General features: G+C 44.0%; 1 protein-coding gene across 3 annotated transcripts in view; it reads right to left on the reverse strand.

Moving 5' to 3' along the window:
- Nucleotides 1-876: 876 nt before the first annotated feature.
- Nucleotides 877-16,275, reverse strand: part of LOC139558804 (RNA-binding motif, single-stranded-interacting protein 3-like) — a 351,557-nt gene continuing 336,158 nt past the window's right edge. For 2 of the 3 annotated variants that reach the window (XM_071374246.1, XM_071374247.1), the window contains 3 exons: nucleotides 12,902-12,991; nucleotides 10,841-10,962; nucleotides 877-10,409 (listed from right to left, as the gene is read on the reverse strand). In XM_071374246.1, coding sequence (XP_071230347.1) covers nucleotides 10,406-10,409; nucleotides 10,841-10,962; nucleotides 12,902-12,991 — 216 coding nt within the window. In that variant the 3' untranslated portion in view covers nucleotides 877-10,405. Of the gene's footprint in view, nucleotides 10,410-10,836; nucleotides 10,963-12,901; nucleotides 12,992-16,275 lie in introns of those variants that run through there. The other variant, XM_071374248.1, reaches the window with a different exon arrangement.

Consider the following 16,275-nt stretch of genomic DNA (forward strand, 5'->3'; position numbering starts at 1 on the left):
GTGCCTTTTGGCAAACTTTTTACTGAGGAGTGGCTTCCGTCTGCCATAAAGGCCTGATTGATGGAGTGCTGCAGAGATGGTTTTCCTTCTGGAATGTTCTCCTATCTCCACAGAGGAACTCTGTGCTCTGTCAGAGTGACCATTGGGTTCTTGGTCACCTCCCTGACCAAGACCCTTCTAGGAAGGGCGGCCAGCTCTAGGAAGAATCTTGGTGGTTCCAAACTTCTTCCATTTAGGAATGATGGAGGCCACTGTGTTCTTCGGGACCTTCAATGTTGCAGAATTATTTTGGTACCCTTCCCCAGATCTGTGCCTTGACACAATCCTGTCTCTGCGGACAATTCCTTATACCTCACGGCATAGTTTTTGCTTTGACATGCACTGTCAACTGTGGGACCTTATATAGACAGGTGTGTGCCTTTCCAAATCATGTCCAATCAATTGAATTTACCACACATAGACTCCAATCAAGTTGTAGAAACATCTCAAGGATCATCAATGGAAATAGGATGTACCGGAGCTCAATTTGAGTCTCATAGGAAAGGGTCTGAATACTTATGTAAATATGGTATTTCAGTTTTTTATTTGTAATACATTTGCAAAAAACTAAAAACCTGTTTTCACTGTGTCATTATGGGGTATTGTGTGTGGATTGATAAGGCTGTAACGTAACAAAATGTGGAAAAAGTCAAGGGGTCTGAATACTTTCCGAATGCACTGTACGGAATACTGTATAGAGGCTAGGAGTCTGGTGTATGGGTATGGGAGGGGTGGTGTTTTGATAGAGTTAGTAATTTCAAATATGGTGTCTACCAAAAGCACCAAAAAGAGTACATAAAAAAAGCATGTTTGGCAGTTACAGAGATTGAGACAGTGTAAAATAATAAGGCATGTGATTTTTTTACACATTTTTTTATTGAAAGCTTCATCGGAGAAAAAAAACAACTCATTAAAATTGAAGTTTAATCTTAACATCTACAGATGTACAGATATTTCTCAAGGATCACACACACTGAGTGGCGTGAGTGAGGAATGACCACGTCCTCCTTTGCGCTTTACCCCCCCCCCCCCCCCCCCACCCCCAAATAGAAAAAAACCAAAACAGAACTAAACAAAAACATCAAAGAACCGCTCTACTGTCCTAATAAATATTCCTTTTTATTTTATTTTTAATAATACTCCTGACGCCTAATGCAAGTTCTGTAGGTTTCTCTAGCAAATTTGGTTGCCCTTTTCTAATGATTGTTACTCAATAGTGTTTGATGTCTCCGGGAGCCATTTCATTCCGGGAAAGGTGTGTGTTAGGTTAGCTGGTTGGCTGAGCTCCTGGGGATGCGTGGCCAATCGATGGCTCCCGTCAAAGGTGAACCGGAGCATCAATTAAAAAGCGTGGGCCACATTTTTTGTGTGGGCGTTTGAGCAATTTCCCCACTGAATTACGTGGTGGTAAGAGCTGAAAGAGTGTTGAGTTATATCGAGCCCGGAGCGCTCCTGTCACACTTCACTGTGGGAGACGTTATGTCGAGGTGAGGCCTAACTCTGAGACACTGTTTGTCTTAACACACAGTGCAGTAGTGCACTGCATGGGGAATAGGGTGCCAATATAGGACACAATATCCCCTATATAAGAATAGGGTGCCATTTCAGACACAGGGCCTGTCTTTTCTAAATCACTGTCTAGTCACAATGGGGGGATTCACAAGAAACCTATGACAATGGGGTATGACGTTGAACAACTTGGAACGCCATTGTGGTGAATATGTTCCTAGTACTAGAAATATGGTAGATAGATATTACCGACTGGCTTGATATCTGGACGGAGGCAGTGAGACGGACACAACATGGGACCGATTGGAGAAGTGGACGGTGTAAAGAAAAAGGCAGTGAACTGAAGCACCTCTGTAACCCAACTTGGATAGATACAGTAGACTGAAACAGAACACTACTGTTCTGATACCAAAGACATAGTGGCGAATCCTAACTTCCGCTAAAAGTCAGTGTTTTAGTCAGTGATGCGTTGATGTCAACGGGAGACTAAGTGAACATTTTACTTAAGTGGAAGTTAGAAGTGGCCCCTTGGAGCCTACCTAGATAAGTGAGACTCTATGATAGTAAGCAATGGAGAACAGAGGTTTAGTCTCTCAGTGATAACCTTACTCTGATGAACAGATAATGAGAAGACTAACACACTCTGTGTCTGTCTGTCTGTCTGTGGTTGTGGTAGAACATGCTTCCAATCAGTAACTTTCTCCTCTCAGTGCGAGCGTGAGGTCCAGCTGACGGACAGACAGACTGAACTGAGTCGCTCTCACAGTGCTGCATGAGGTGGAGGTGCTCAACACTCTGCGCTTTGACAACTTCTGCCTGGCAACAGGAGCTAATGACCCTATCTGGCTGTGGCTTGTGCTGAGCCATAGGCTAGCTAGCTATCTGCGCTATCCTCCACCAAAATAGATTCCTTAACTGTAGCCCGCTGAAACGGAGTGGCATTTTTACCAGGCCAAGTGTGCCATTGTGCTACAACTAGTGTAGAAAAAGACAGAAGTTGAGTCAGCCATGATAATGCCATTTCAATGATGTAATGACCTCATTGACTGGTGACGAAAGACTCACAATGATATTTCTCTTACCCAATCGAGGCAAACCTCTACTCACTTCAACGTTATGTCTTTCTTGAATCTTGAATTTGGATCGCGCGCGGTTCGGTTGCGCGATTCTCGTAAGCTCTATCTGTAAACGCATTTCCTTTTACGTCGCTTACTATTGAATCGTAGAAGGTGCCAATATTTGTGGAGCATTGAGCTTTGTAATCAAAGGTGATTGCGGTCAGATTCCTACCGTTAATCAAAGGTTTCTTCTTTATTCTGTCTCTTAAAGTAGCAGCTGTAAGAGTGGTTTATGATGCAGAGAACCTAGCTGCAGTTACAGTTTGAACACCATAGAGGTTGAGGAACAAACAGCCACCTCGACCGACGGTCTAGCTTAAGATCTGGACACCTCATACTGTAGCAGCTAACCTGCTCACGCGTGGCAGGGAAGGAAAAAAAAGAACACAGCAAAAACAATGTTATTACCCAGAGCGATGTGCAGAAATGTGGACGGTTGTTGTCAGTGGTGTGAAAAGGTAGAGCCGTTTCGGATTTGTTTGTCTGTTGTAATTGAAAAGTGGGGTATTTGGCGCGTATAGCCTACACTCCAGAGTTACGATTATCTTGTAATCAAAGTTTTCTGTAACCGGAAAGCAAAAGATGAGGGGAAGTGACAGGATGAGCGTAAAGAGGAAAGGGAGAGATGTGTGGGACAGTGAGCAGCTGAGTAGCTCTGGTGTTGGTAGATTGGTACAGTAACATTTGATCATTGACCTGTCATTGGATGGAAGACATGAGGGGTGAACGTTTTATGGGACAACAAAATGTTGAATGGTTATATTTTCTCTGGTTTTATTGCTTGTGCTTCTGACAAGAACAATATGGCGGCCGTGATGCCAGCCCACGATGTAGACTATGTAGTTCACTATGTGCCTGTTTTCACTTCGTTCAACAGCAACAAAAAACGACAAACTACCTAGTTCACTATGTGCCTGCTTTCACTTGGTTTTAAAAAGCACAACCCAATAGGAAGAGCAATTGTAGTAAATTCATGTTGATCAAATGATCAAGAATGGCCAGTGCCTCACAGACCAATGGACACAAAGCAGGCACATGCCCAAGACAGCTTCCACTGCAGCACCTTAGAGTAGGTTGTACATTTCTAGTATTTCCATTAGCACAACCTGTTAAAAAAAAATCTACGGTTCCCTTATATAAGATAGCTTTTCCATGTGCTTTTTTTCTATCCTGTAGATATTGGAATCATTTGGAAGCTTCGTTAAAGGCACTCGATAAACAATGACATTGTTACAGACATTGCTATGTGTGATGTCATAGCTGACCTATGATGTCACTGCCCTCTTTCCCAGAATGCAATGCACAGCCTGCCTTTGAGTCACATGAACTGCTGGATCTCAATATGTGCAATTGTTAACGGAAAAAAAGAACACAAAAACCCCTCTTTCTTTTCTCGAAAGGGGCTTTGAGAGGAGACAAATTGGGCCCCGTCAAGACTCATTGAGAATGTGACTAAAATTGGTTTGTGGTTCAGCTCCTGCACTGTCCAATAAAGAGGGAAAACCTCACAGAGAGGAGAGCGAGTGAAGCCTAGTCACATTAGTGGTGCCAGCGGTGCACAAAGAGCACTGAAAAACAGGAGGCTTTTTAGGGCTCTAACACCACAGCGGGCAGGCATACAGAGGCTGCGTCAGGAATGGCACCCTATTCCCTATATAGTGCACTACTTTTGACCAGAGCCCTTTTGTGACCTGGTCAAATGTAGTGCACTATATATGGAATAGGACGCTATTTCAGACACAGACAGACACTCAGCCACTCCAACAGGGTACCGTAATGGGGACAGAGACACACAGTGCTCCAGAACAGGGCACTTTAATGGAAATGGCGTGCCTGCCATCCCACAGACACAGCCCATTTATTATGGGACAATCTTCGGAGATGAAGTCATTGAAAAAAATCTCTAATGGCAATGGATATGGTATTGATGGGAGGCTGAAAGAGGTGAGGCGGAGATGTTTACAGGCTAAAGAGGCTAATTGGGGATAAAAGGCTGTCAACAGAGGCTTTTTAGGCTTGGTTGAAAGGTTACCGTCAACATATTGTAGTGTACTATTCTGGCTGGAAAATAACCCCTTAGGTCTGAGTACAGTAGTGTTTATCCAGCCCATAAAAATGGAATCTAATAGGGTTCATTATCAGATGGATCTTGAAGAGAAATAACGTTTGCCGATAACACTACTGTATGCTTCCATATGTTACTTCGGTATGTTCAACGTTCAGATGTGAAACAAAGAAGCACACCAGAGGCTAACGAGTCAATGCTAGTCTTGAATTTAGTTCCTGTCCTAATAGTGCTGAGCGATTAGTGCTTTTTGAGGTCGGCTTGGTTTTGGTTCGATTATAAAAACGACTAAAATCACGGTGTACAATTTCGATATTTTTTTTAAACATTAAATGCACTCTGAATTATGTGGGTTGAATGCTGTAACACAGACTAATACAATTACTAAAAGTCCAATGATGGTAATGACTACCCATTACTGCTTATCACTTATTATAAACTGGGTGGTTCGACCCCTGAATGCTGATTGGCTGACAGCTGTGGTATATCAGACCGTAAATCACGGGTATGACAAAACATTTATTTTTACTGCTCTAATTATCTTGCTAACCAGTTTACAACAGCAATAAGGCACCTCGGGGGTTTTTGGTATATGGCCAATATACAGTGCATTCGGAAGGTTTTCAGACCCCTTGACTTTTCCACATTTTGTTACATTACAGCCTTATTCTAAGATTGATTAAATTGTTATTTTTCCTCATCAATCATCACATAATACCCCATAACGACAAAGCAAAAACAGGTTTTTAGAAATGCTAGCAAATGTATAAAATTACAACAAACTGAACTATCACATTTACATAAGTATTCAGACCCTTTACTCAGTACTTTGTTGAAGCACCTTTGGCAGCGATTACAGCCTCGAGTCTTACATTTACATTTACATTTAAGTCATTTAGCAGACGCTCTTATCCAGAGCGACTTACAAATTGGTGCATTCACCTTATGATATCCAGTGGAACAACCACTTTACAATAGTGCATCTAACTCTTTTAAGGGGGGGGGGTTAGAAGGATTACTTTATCCTATCCTAGGTATTCCTTAAAGAGGTGGGGTTTCAGGTGTCTCCGGAAGGTGGTGATTGACTCCGCTGACCTGGCGTCGTGAGGGAGTTTGTTCCACCATTGGGGTGCCAGAGCAGCGAACAGTTTTGACTGGGCTGAGCGGGAACTGTACTTCCTCAGAGGTAGGGAGGCGAGCAGGCCAGAGGTGGATGAACGCAGTGCCCTTGTTTGGGTGTAGGGCCTGATCAGAGCCTGAAGGTACGGAGGTGCCGTTCCCCTCACAGCTCCGTAGGCAAGCACCATGGTCTTGTAGCGGATGCGAGCTTCAACTGGAAGCCAGTGGAGAGAGCGGAGGAGCGGGGTGACGTGAGAGAACTTGGGAAAGTTGAACACCAGACGGGCTGCGGCGTTCTGGATGAGTTGTAGGGGTTTAATGGCACAGGCAGGGAGCCCAGCCAACAGCGAGTTGCAGTAATCCAGACGGGAGATGACAAGTGCCTGGATTAGGACCTGCGCCGCTTCCTGCGTGAGGCAGGGTCGTACTCTGCGAATGTTGTAGAGCATGAACCTACAGGAACGGGTCACCGCCTTGATGTTAGTCTTCTTGGGTATGACGCTACAAGCTTGGCCCACCTGTATTTGGGGAGTTTCTCCAATTCTTTTCTGCAGATCCTCTCAAGCTCTGTCAGGTTGGATGGGGAGCGTCTCTGCACATATATTTTAAGGGTCTCTCAACAGATGTTCGATCGAGTTCAAGTCTGGGCTCTGGCTGGGCCACTCAAGTACATTCAGAGACTTGTCCCGAAGCTCTCCTGCGTTGTCTTGTCTGTGTGCTTAGGGTCATTGTCCTGTTGGAAGGTGAACCTTCGCCCCAGTCAGAGGTTCTGAGCACTCTGGAGCAGGTTTTCATCAAGGATCTCTCTGTACTTTGCTCCGTTCATCTTTCCCTCTATCCTGACTAGTCTCCCAGTCCCTGCTGCTGAAAAACAAACCCACAGCATGATGCTGCCACCACCATGCTTCACCATAGGGATGGTGCCTGGTTTCCTCCAGACGTGACGCTTGGCATTCAGGACAAAGAGTTCAATCTTGGTTTCATCAGACGGGAGAATCTTGTTTCTCATTGTCTGAGAGTCCTTTAGGTGCCTTTTGGCAAACTCCAAGAGGGCTATCATGTGCTTTTACTGAGGAGTGGCTTCCTTCTGGCAACTCTACCATAAAGACCTGATTGGTGGAGTGCTGCAGAGATGGTTGTCCTTCTGGAAGGTTCTCCCATCTCAGCAGAGGAACTCTAGAACTCTGTCAGGGTGACCATTGGGTTCATGGTCACCTTCTTGACCAAGGTCCTTCTCCCCCGATTACTCAGTTTGGCCAGGCGGACAGCTCTAGAAGAGTCTTGATGGTTCCAAACTTTTTCCATTAAAGAATGATGGAGGCCAATGTGTTCTTGGGGACCTTCAATGCTGCAGAAATGTTTTGGTACCTTTGCCCAGATCTGTGCCTCGACACAATCCTGTCTCGGGACTCAACGGACAATTCCTTCAACCTCAAGGCTTGGTTTTTGCTGACATGCACTGTCAGCTGTGGGACCTTATATAGACAGGTGTGTGCTTTTCCAAATCATGTCAAATCAATTGAATTTACCACGTGACTCCAATCAAGTTGTAGTAACATCTCAAGGATGATCAATGGAAGCAAGATGCAACTGAGCTCAATTTCGAGTTTCATAGCAAAAGGTCTGAATACTTATGTAAATAAGCTAGCGCTGTTTTTTTATTTTTAATACATTTGCAAAAATGTCTAAAAACCTGTTTTCACTTTGTCATTATGGGGTATTGTGTGTAGATTTTATTTTATCCACTTTAGAATAAGGCTGTAACGTAACAAAATTTGCTAAAAGTCAAGGCTAAGGGTAAGGGCTGCTAAGGGCTGCTAAGGGCTGTATCCAGGCACTCCACGTTGCATCGTGATTAAGAACAGGCCTTAGCCATGGTATATTGGCCATATACCACACCTCCTCGTGTCGTATTGCTTAATTAACCCATGTGACCTACTTGTGTGTATGTACTGACATGTAAATTGGAAAGTCTTTTTTTGTCTGTAATGTATTTTTCGACGAGCTGTCGTCATTTGCGTCGGCTAATGGGGATCCTAATGAATCAAACCATAATTTATTCACATTACTTTAGTATAATAAAATATTTCAGTTGTGTATATTACATTTGTTTTATTTGATGACTATCGTTTCATTTCAAGTCATCATCTCGTCTCTATAGAGCTGCTGCCTATGCTGTTTGACAAAAACCCTATTATATAGTTCTTCAAAGTAAATATGGCATAATTTTACGAGCGCTAAATACCAACTATCAATCACTTAGATAATGTATTTTCAGCAAGAGCTAACTCACAAAGCAACAGCTGCTCTCTATATCACTTCACAATTGCACATTCATCTCTCTTCCCTAGCAGGCGTAAAAGAAACAGACTGGAGTTGTAGATGTGCAGTGGATTATGGTCATTGTAGTTAACTACCACATTTTATCCACTTAACTATGTAGAATATTGGCTGTTGGAAATTCCAATCCCTATTTCATCGCACAGTTCAGGCTAGATTCGATTTATCTCTAGGTAAATGTGCGCATTGAGCTCACGGGGGGGGGGAAAAACTAAACAAAATGGAATTCAAATCATTTCAACAATTAGTTGTTTAAAAACCGAAAAATCCACCTACATTTCAGTTAATTGCTCAGCACTACTAAGGACATAGCGCCTAGGGGAGCAGGACATGTTTTACGTCAGCACATACAGTTTTGGTGTTTGTTGTTTGTATAACCGGAGAGAGAATAAAATGTAGGGCAACATTGATGAGACTCCCTGGGAGGGAATCATTTTTAAAAATCAGTTTCATTCAGTTATCATTGATTCAATGAGATAAAAGAGACAACGTAGAGGCAGAAATCAGTGAGCCAAAAAAAGCCATAAGCGATGCATAAATGACCAAGTAGGAGCAGGCTGCAACATTCCACAGTTCTTCCTATACTCTTTTGTCTATTGTTGACTAGTGGAATGGCCCGCATGGCTGGCGAAAGCGCTGTGGAACGCGACAAGTTGAGAGACGGAAAGACAATTGGAAGTGGTGGAGAGGAACATTAGGTCGGTCTGCCACTAGTTGCGTCACACATCCAAATACTGTCTGACGTCAGCGTGATAGTTTCGACAACCGCGGAAGGTAGCTTAAACCAAAAAATAAAATCGGGAACGGAAGGAAGGAAGGAAAAGTAAAGACTGGTCCGGCCATCAAGGTCAAATTAAAAACAACCATGACAACAGCAACAACAACATCAACAATAACAACATCAACAACAAAATCAAACTGAAAAACTAAAAAACTCTGGATCAGAGCGTCTCTTCATCTTTGGTATAAAAATGGCCATCCTTGGGCTGCATTTGATCCACAACTAGGAAAGACTACAGAAATTGTCAACAATTTCTTCTATTGCTTTTGCTCTGATTGGTTTAAACCGTAAGCTCCTGCTGTAGGCTATCTACGAAGTTTTATCACTGCAAGCATTTTTTTCCCACCGTTTTTTTTGTTTGTTTTAGACTTTTTTTCTTCTTATTTTTTTGTTTTGTTGCAGTGTGACAAGCAAAGCGGGCTAAAAACATCTTAAAGCTCATTAAAAAAAAAAAGGTCAAATGTTGCAGATAAAAAAGCGCTAATGTCATCAACAGCAATCTTGCCATAAAATTATATAATTATGATAATAAAAAACAAGTTCAGCATTTGCAACAGACTGCCTTTTCTACGATGCAGTGTCTTTTTATCTCCTACTTCTGAATAATCTCTTCAAAGCTTCATCTTTTCCCCCTCTTTTCCTCGGCAGACATTTTGTTTTTTCTCTAACACTCAGTTACCTCTGACATAATTATTTATCAAAGTTTTCTTCTAATGAAGAAAAGAAAAAAACTCTTCTCTATTAAATCTGTACAGTTTATGTGATAGATCTTTTCTTTTTTTTATCTCTCTAGCTCAACTCCTGCAGTATCTTGTACCATCACAGTGGTCCAAGAGACTGATTTAGTTCGCTTTTTATTTTCAACGAGACGCCAGACTTAACTCTCTGTAAAAAGTCCTCTGACACCCTTAAAATTAAGGCCATGAAGATTCAAGAAAGAAAAACAGTTGTTTCGATTATATCTAGAAAACTAAAATTTTACAACGAGAAATCAAAAAAAAAAAGAGTGAAAAGAAATCGTAGCTTAACATCTGAGGAAGACAATCTCTGTGTATCTCAAACTTTGACTCCCCTTTTTCTAATTACAAAATAAACCTCATCACCTACCTGCGCATTCAACATTTCAATTCGTTTTTGTATTTTTTGTACTTTTTTTTTTTTCAGTTGAGAAATTTCTTGAAGAAACAACTCAAGCTCAAGCCCAGCCCACCAGGCATGTTCCCAGACTAAACATTTTCACCACTTTGCACTGTACCCAGCGACTCCACCCCCCCCCCCACCCCTCCTCTCTTCCAGGTATGAAATGGAAAAAAGTGTCTATTTTTTGGTGCCTGGGCAATCTGGAAGCAATCTCTCTTCTCTCCGCATTCTCAGTGCAGCCAAACCCTCTGTCTCAAGGCAACGCTGTCACAGGAATATTCTCCGCGCCGGTCGCTATCTAACGAGGAAGAGAACAACCACAATGAGAGAGAATAAAGGGACAATTCACCCAAATGACATATTGAATGAATTACCCTGTAGAATAAACAGTCTGTGGACACGGTATGACAGCATTTGAACCAGCGTCCAGGTAAACAAAACCAAAACACGGATTGTACCCTGTCCATACACTGCTTAGAGAGTAAGGAAACTAATATATAATTTGTAATTTGGGAAAACTATCCCTTTAAATTAGTCAACAGCTATAAAAACTCAATGTAAAAGAACAAAGCAGCAAATAGTCAGCTATAATATGGCAAAATAGTAGACAATGACAGCATAATATATGACAGGTATTAGTCATCGTAACCAAATAGTCCAGACTCCATAGTCATTATCGGCAATATGTGCTGCTGATAAGTACAGTGAGGAAGTGTCAGCAGTACTCACTTGGACTGGTATGAGTAAGCAGTAACATGGTCACTTGAGCCATCCACCTGGATCTGCTGCTGCCCACTCACATCCTGCGATGAGGGGGCCACTGACTGAGGAGAAGCATCCGTGACCACTCCCTATGGGGACAAGAAGTGGGCGTGAGACAACAGGAAGTGACATCTTCCATGTAGCTCAATGGAACCTTTTTGTAATATATTGTTATGACATCACATTTTATGTCCACTACCATTCAAAAGTTTGGGGTCACTGAGAAATGTCCTTGTTTTTGAAAGAAAAGCAAAAAATTTTGTCCATTAAAATAACATCAAAATGATCTGAAATACAGTGTAGACATTGTTAATGTTGTAAATGACTATTGTAGCTAGAAACGGCTGATTTTTAATGGAATATCTACATAGGCGTACAGAGGCCCTTTATCAGCAACCATCACTCCTGTGTTCCAATGGCACGTTGTGTTACCTTATCAAGTTATAGAACCCACAAATGCTGATGCTCCAGATACTCAACTAGTCTAAAGAAGGCCAGTTTTATTGATTCTTTAATCAGAACAACAGTTTTCAGCCGTGCAAACATTATTGCAAAAGGGTTTTCTAATGATCAATTAGCCTTTTAAAATTATAAACTTGGCTTAGCTAACACAACGTGCCATTGGAACACAGGAGTGATGGTTGCTGATAAAGGGCCTCTGTACGCCTATGTAGATATTCCATAAAAAATGTGCCATTTCCAGCTACAATAGTCATTTACAACATTAACAATGTCTACACTGTATTTCTGATCAATTTGATGTCATTTTAATGGACAAAAAAAAATAGCTTTAGTTTCAAAAACAAGGACATTTCTAAGTGACCCCAAACTTTTGACTGGTAGTGTATGTCTCTGCATAATTATGTAACAAGCTGTTTTGAAAAAACCTAAACCTATGGATCTTCATCATCCATTTCCTGAGTAATACTACAGTAACCTTGAGAGAGAGAAAAAACAACTCTTTTAAAGTCACAAGACTACATGTGAAAGGATGTGGGCTTCAATTCCGTATTTACTCTAACCTCACTGATCGTCGGCCATCATGGTCTCATCTCTATCACGTTAACAAGACTTCAAGGATGCTCTCAACACCATGTTAATACATCACCCTCCGAGATACTCCTTGTCTACAGCTCATCTCAACAGTACAGATATATGATGGTGGCATTGAGGATGGAATAGGTCGAGAGGCAGCGAGAGAACCCCTGGGCTAACGCTGTGTCTCTGAGTCTCTCGTCTCTCTCGCTCTCCAGCCGGTGACTTTATGAAGGGCAGCTATCTCCTGATTATCTTCTCCTGTCTGGAGCTGGGGGAGATGGATGGTGGTGTCAGGGCGTTGTCGGCTGGGCAGCCACTCGCTAACCAGAGGCCTGGGGCTGAAGGATGTGTGTGATGAGCACACGGGCCATCCGGGAGAGGGACAGCACCGCCGGCAGTGTGTCTCACTTCAGCGCCTGCCATCTGATACACGACTGATACTCCATTCGAATGGGCCGGAGCCGTCAGCCCTCCAGACAGCCGTACACACTCGTCATTTCTCAACGCGTGCCGGCCCGCTCTGAACTGCACGCTCGGCACACTCAACAGTAGCCGTGGCAACGTGTGCGTGGCAGTTTTTGAACCGAGCGGATGTTGCCGTGACCGTGTTTGTGCGGGTGCGTGTCCATCTGTGTGTGTGAGGGTGTGTATGCATTTCTGCCCTTAGGAGTGTATGTGTGTGCACATCCAGTGTGAGTATGTACATGCAATCTATATGTACATCTGTGTATGTGTGTGTGTGTGTATCCATGTATCTCTGTGTGTGTCTGCGTCTGTGGTTTTTATTATCCTTGTGGGTACCAGAAGTCTTCACAAGGATAGTAAAACAAGACAAAATCTGACAAGTGGGGACATTTCGCCGGTCCCCACAAGGATAAAGGCCATTTTAGGCTTAGCGGTTAGGTTTAATGTTAGGGTAAACAGGATCTTGAATGGAAATCAATTGTTCGGTCCCCACAAGGATATTAAAACAGACTGTGGCTCACTTACTTCAACGGGGACGGCTGTCTGAGGCACAGGAGTGTACTGAGGAATGTAGGTCCCTTGCATAGGCGCCCCGGCAGCCGCAGCAGTCATGTACTGGAACACACACACACACACACACACATCAACAACCTGTCATGTCTTGTCCTTTCCTCACTTCAACAACAATCAATTGATCACAGGAAACGGAAACAATAATCGATGCTAGTTCGTTATTAACAATCATGCCAAACTGTTGCGATCCAAGGAACTGAACATTATGGATAAAACATCCTCCCAAGGATACCATATATTCAATTTACATGGGATCCACTCTGCAGGTCAAATACACCAGTTACTAATCTGCTATGTACACTGAGTGTACAAAACATTAAGAACACCTGCTCTTTCCATGACAGACTGACCAGGTGAAAGCTGTGGTACATTATTGATGTCACTTGTTAAATCCACTTCAATGTAGATGAAGGGGAGGAGACAGGTTAAAGAATCATTTTGAAGCCTTGAGACAATTGAGAAATGGATTGTGTGCCACTCAGAGGGTGAATGGGCAAGACAAAAGATTTAAGTGGCTTTGAATGAGGTCTGGTATTTATCTTATTTATCCTTTATTTAACTGGGCAAGTCAGTTAAGAACAAATTCTTATTTACAATGACGGCCTACCCCGCGCAAACTCTAACCCAGACGACGCTGAGCCAATTGTGCGCCGCCTTATGGAACTCCCAATCACGGCCGGTGGTGATACAGCCTGGAAGTAGGTGCCAGGCGCACCGGTTTGTGTCAAGAACTGCAACGCTGCTGGGTTTCTCACACTCAACAGTTTCCAGAGTATCAAGAATGGTCCACCACCCAAAGAACATCCAACCAACTTGACACAACTGTGGGAAGCATTGGAGTCAAAATGGGCCAGCCTCCCTGCGGAACGCTTTCGACACCTTGTCCATGCCTCGATGAATTGAGGCTGTTCTGAGGGCAAAGTGGGGGGTGTGGGGGGTTGCAATCTCAATATTAGGAAGGTGCTCCTAATGTTTGGTATAGTCAGTGTATATATATATGTCCTTGTAATTCCCTTTCCATCCTTAGGAGGGCGCTGTGAGACGTACATATGTGTTTTTAACAGAGCTGTCTGACCATGGGAGGCTAGTGAGAGAGGGAACAGAGAGGAGAAAGCAGAGGCACTCTACTGATCCTGGACTTCACAGGCAGGCAAATGCACCCTCCTAAGTGGGAGAGAGAGCAGAAACCAGAGGAGAGCAAAACAGAGCACTCAGATCACCCTGAGCGTGTGCTGCACGTGTGTTTTGGTGTACGTGTGCAAGTGTGTGTGTGTGTACGTGCATGTGTGTGCACCCCATGGCCTATATTCCATACCAGGCCTTTTAACAGAGCTGCAGGATGGCCATTTTACAGACGCGCTACATACCGGGTTGAATGATAGCCACATGGCTTTCTCATGCAAAATACATGAAGAGGCTATTAGGCCTTTGTGTGTGTGTTTGTGTGTGTGTGTTTGATTTGACAGTCTATGCTTTTTAATCAGCACATGCTTGTGTGTAGGACGTCTACACAATATTCAGATCAGTCTAAGCTCGCCCCTCCCCAGTGTACAGTACATGTCTGTTCGTGTGAGAGAGAGGCTTTTAGCGATAACGCCTGAAAATCCCTCATAATAAAAACCCGGGTTGCCTCGCCTCTTCCGGTTTCTTTTCCTGTTTTTAACAGGAAAAGGAAGGACGATTCTTTTCTCTTTCTCCCTCGTTTCTTTGCCACCCTCCCAGTGATGAAACGCGTGGCAGTGGCCCCGTCTCTTGGCCCGGCGCCGGTGGAGTGTCATTACCGGCAGCGGCGCTAATGGATCGGGTACGGCTCCGCTGCGCAGCGCTAATGAGAGGAGTTAAAGGCCACGGACACGGGTGATTAACTTACCCCTCTCCTCTCCCTGCTGCGGAGGGCCACCGACACCCTGGGAGGACAGGTGCGGAGGGAGAGGAAGATGGTAGTGGGAGGGAGGGGAAGATGGTAGGGGGAGGGAGGGGGAAGGCCGGGGGGATGTGGGGGAGTTGTCACACTTTGGATGGGGTGAGATGGCACGTCTGACTCTCTCTCTCTTGGTTCTCCCCTCTCTCTCACTCTTTCCCTCATTCTCTCTGTCTTTCTCTTCCAGTCCAGAATCCGCTAGAAGAGGGCTATCACATTCACTGTGTGACCTTCTCTGCTCTGGCGAACGGCGCCCGTTGCATACCAATTCCTCAGGGCCTTTTGTCCCTCCCCGTAATCCATTAGTTATTCTACCACCTCACCTGTGAAGAAGGCATGAAAGCAAATGGAGGGGAGCGGAACTTAATTAGCGATATCAAAACCGATGTGTCAAGCAGAGACGGGCGTTTGAAATGTTATATCTCTCTGTAGCTTGAAAAGGGGGCTTAATAAAAGAACGTCTTCAGCCTCTCTGACCTTTCCGTTAACCCATTTACATGACCCTGACTTCACAGTCCCCAGCGCCCTGACATGTCAGGAGTTGACAGGGAGAGCTGACAGCGCGTGTAAAGTTAGTGGAATAATTGGCTTAAATGAGCAAGATCATTTTGGCCAGTTCATTTTGGCATTACCGCTTGCGGGGGTCATGTTTAGGCCAAATGAAGGTTCTCTAATTGTAGTATAGATAGTGGAATTGTGCACACACACACACACACGCACGCGCGCACACACACACGCACGCGCACACACACACACACCAAGCCTCGAGCAGATGGCGTGTTTGATGAGCGCGAGGCGGCCTCGGCCTGTGTTCTTAACGAGGGTGGCGTGAGTGGACTTCGTAAGGATCCCGCTCACTGTACTATCCACACAGCCAAGAGCACCAGTGGGGTGCGGGCAAGACAACTCCCTCTCTATCTGTCCGTCTACAGTACATACCGGGTCCCGGCAGCAACTCGCTGTAGGCAATTTAAATGGTGGCACAGCATCAGAATGGATACTGATGAGTTCCAATTTCGAGATATTCATAAGATGTGCATCTTCCCTGCAGGGCATTACTAGCCTGGTGGAACCAGCTTGCTTGCTGCACTCACCGTTCTATTTCACTTCACTTATGCGTCTGGGCTTAATACAACAGATGAGCATTTGTACGCAGAGAGAGTGACGCTTGTGGCCATCCGTACAGAGATGGATGTGTAATTGAAGAATAAAGAAGACATATGCTATTGAAATCTCGTTGCTGTGCCCTTGCACAGTACTCCCACCACACCAGGTGAAAAATATACCATACAAACTCCATTACTAGCACAGTCATACTGTACAACAGGATGCCCACTCTATCCATGCTCATACAACGTCTATGAGGGATGAGGGCTCAGACTAGTCTTGGTTCGTCGCTGTTATC

Source organism: Salvelinus alpinus, chromosome 29 (genome assembly GCF_045679555.1).
Source record: "Salvelinus alpinus chromosome 29, SLU_Salpinus.1, whole genome shotgun sequence".
In the NCBI taxonomy this organism is placed as follows: Eukaryota; Metazoa; Chordata; class Actinopteri; order Salmoniformes; family Salmonidae; genus Salvelinus; species Salvelinus alpinus.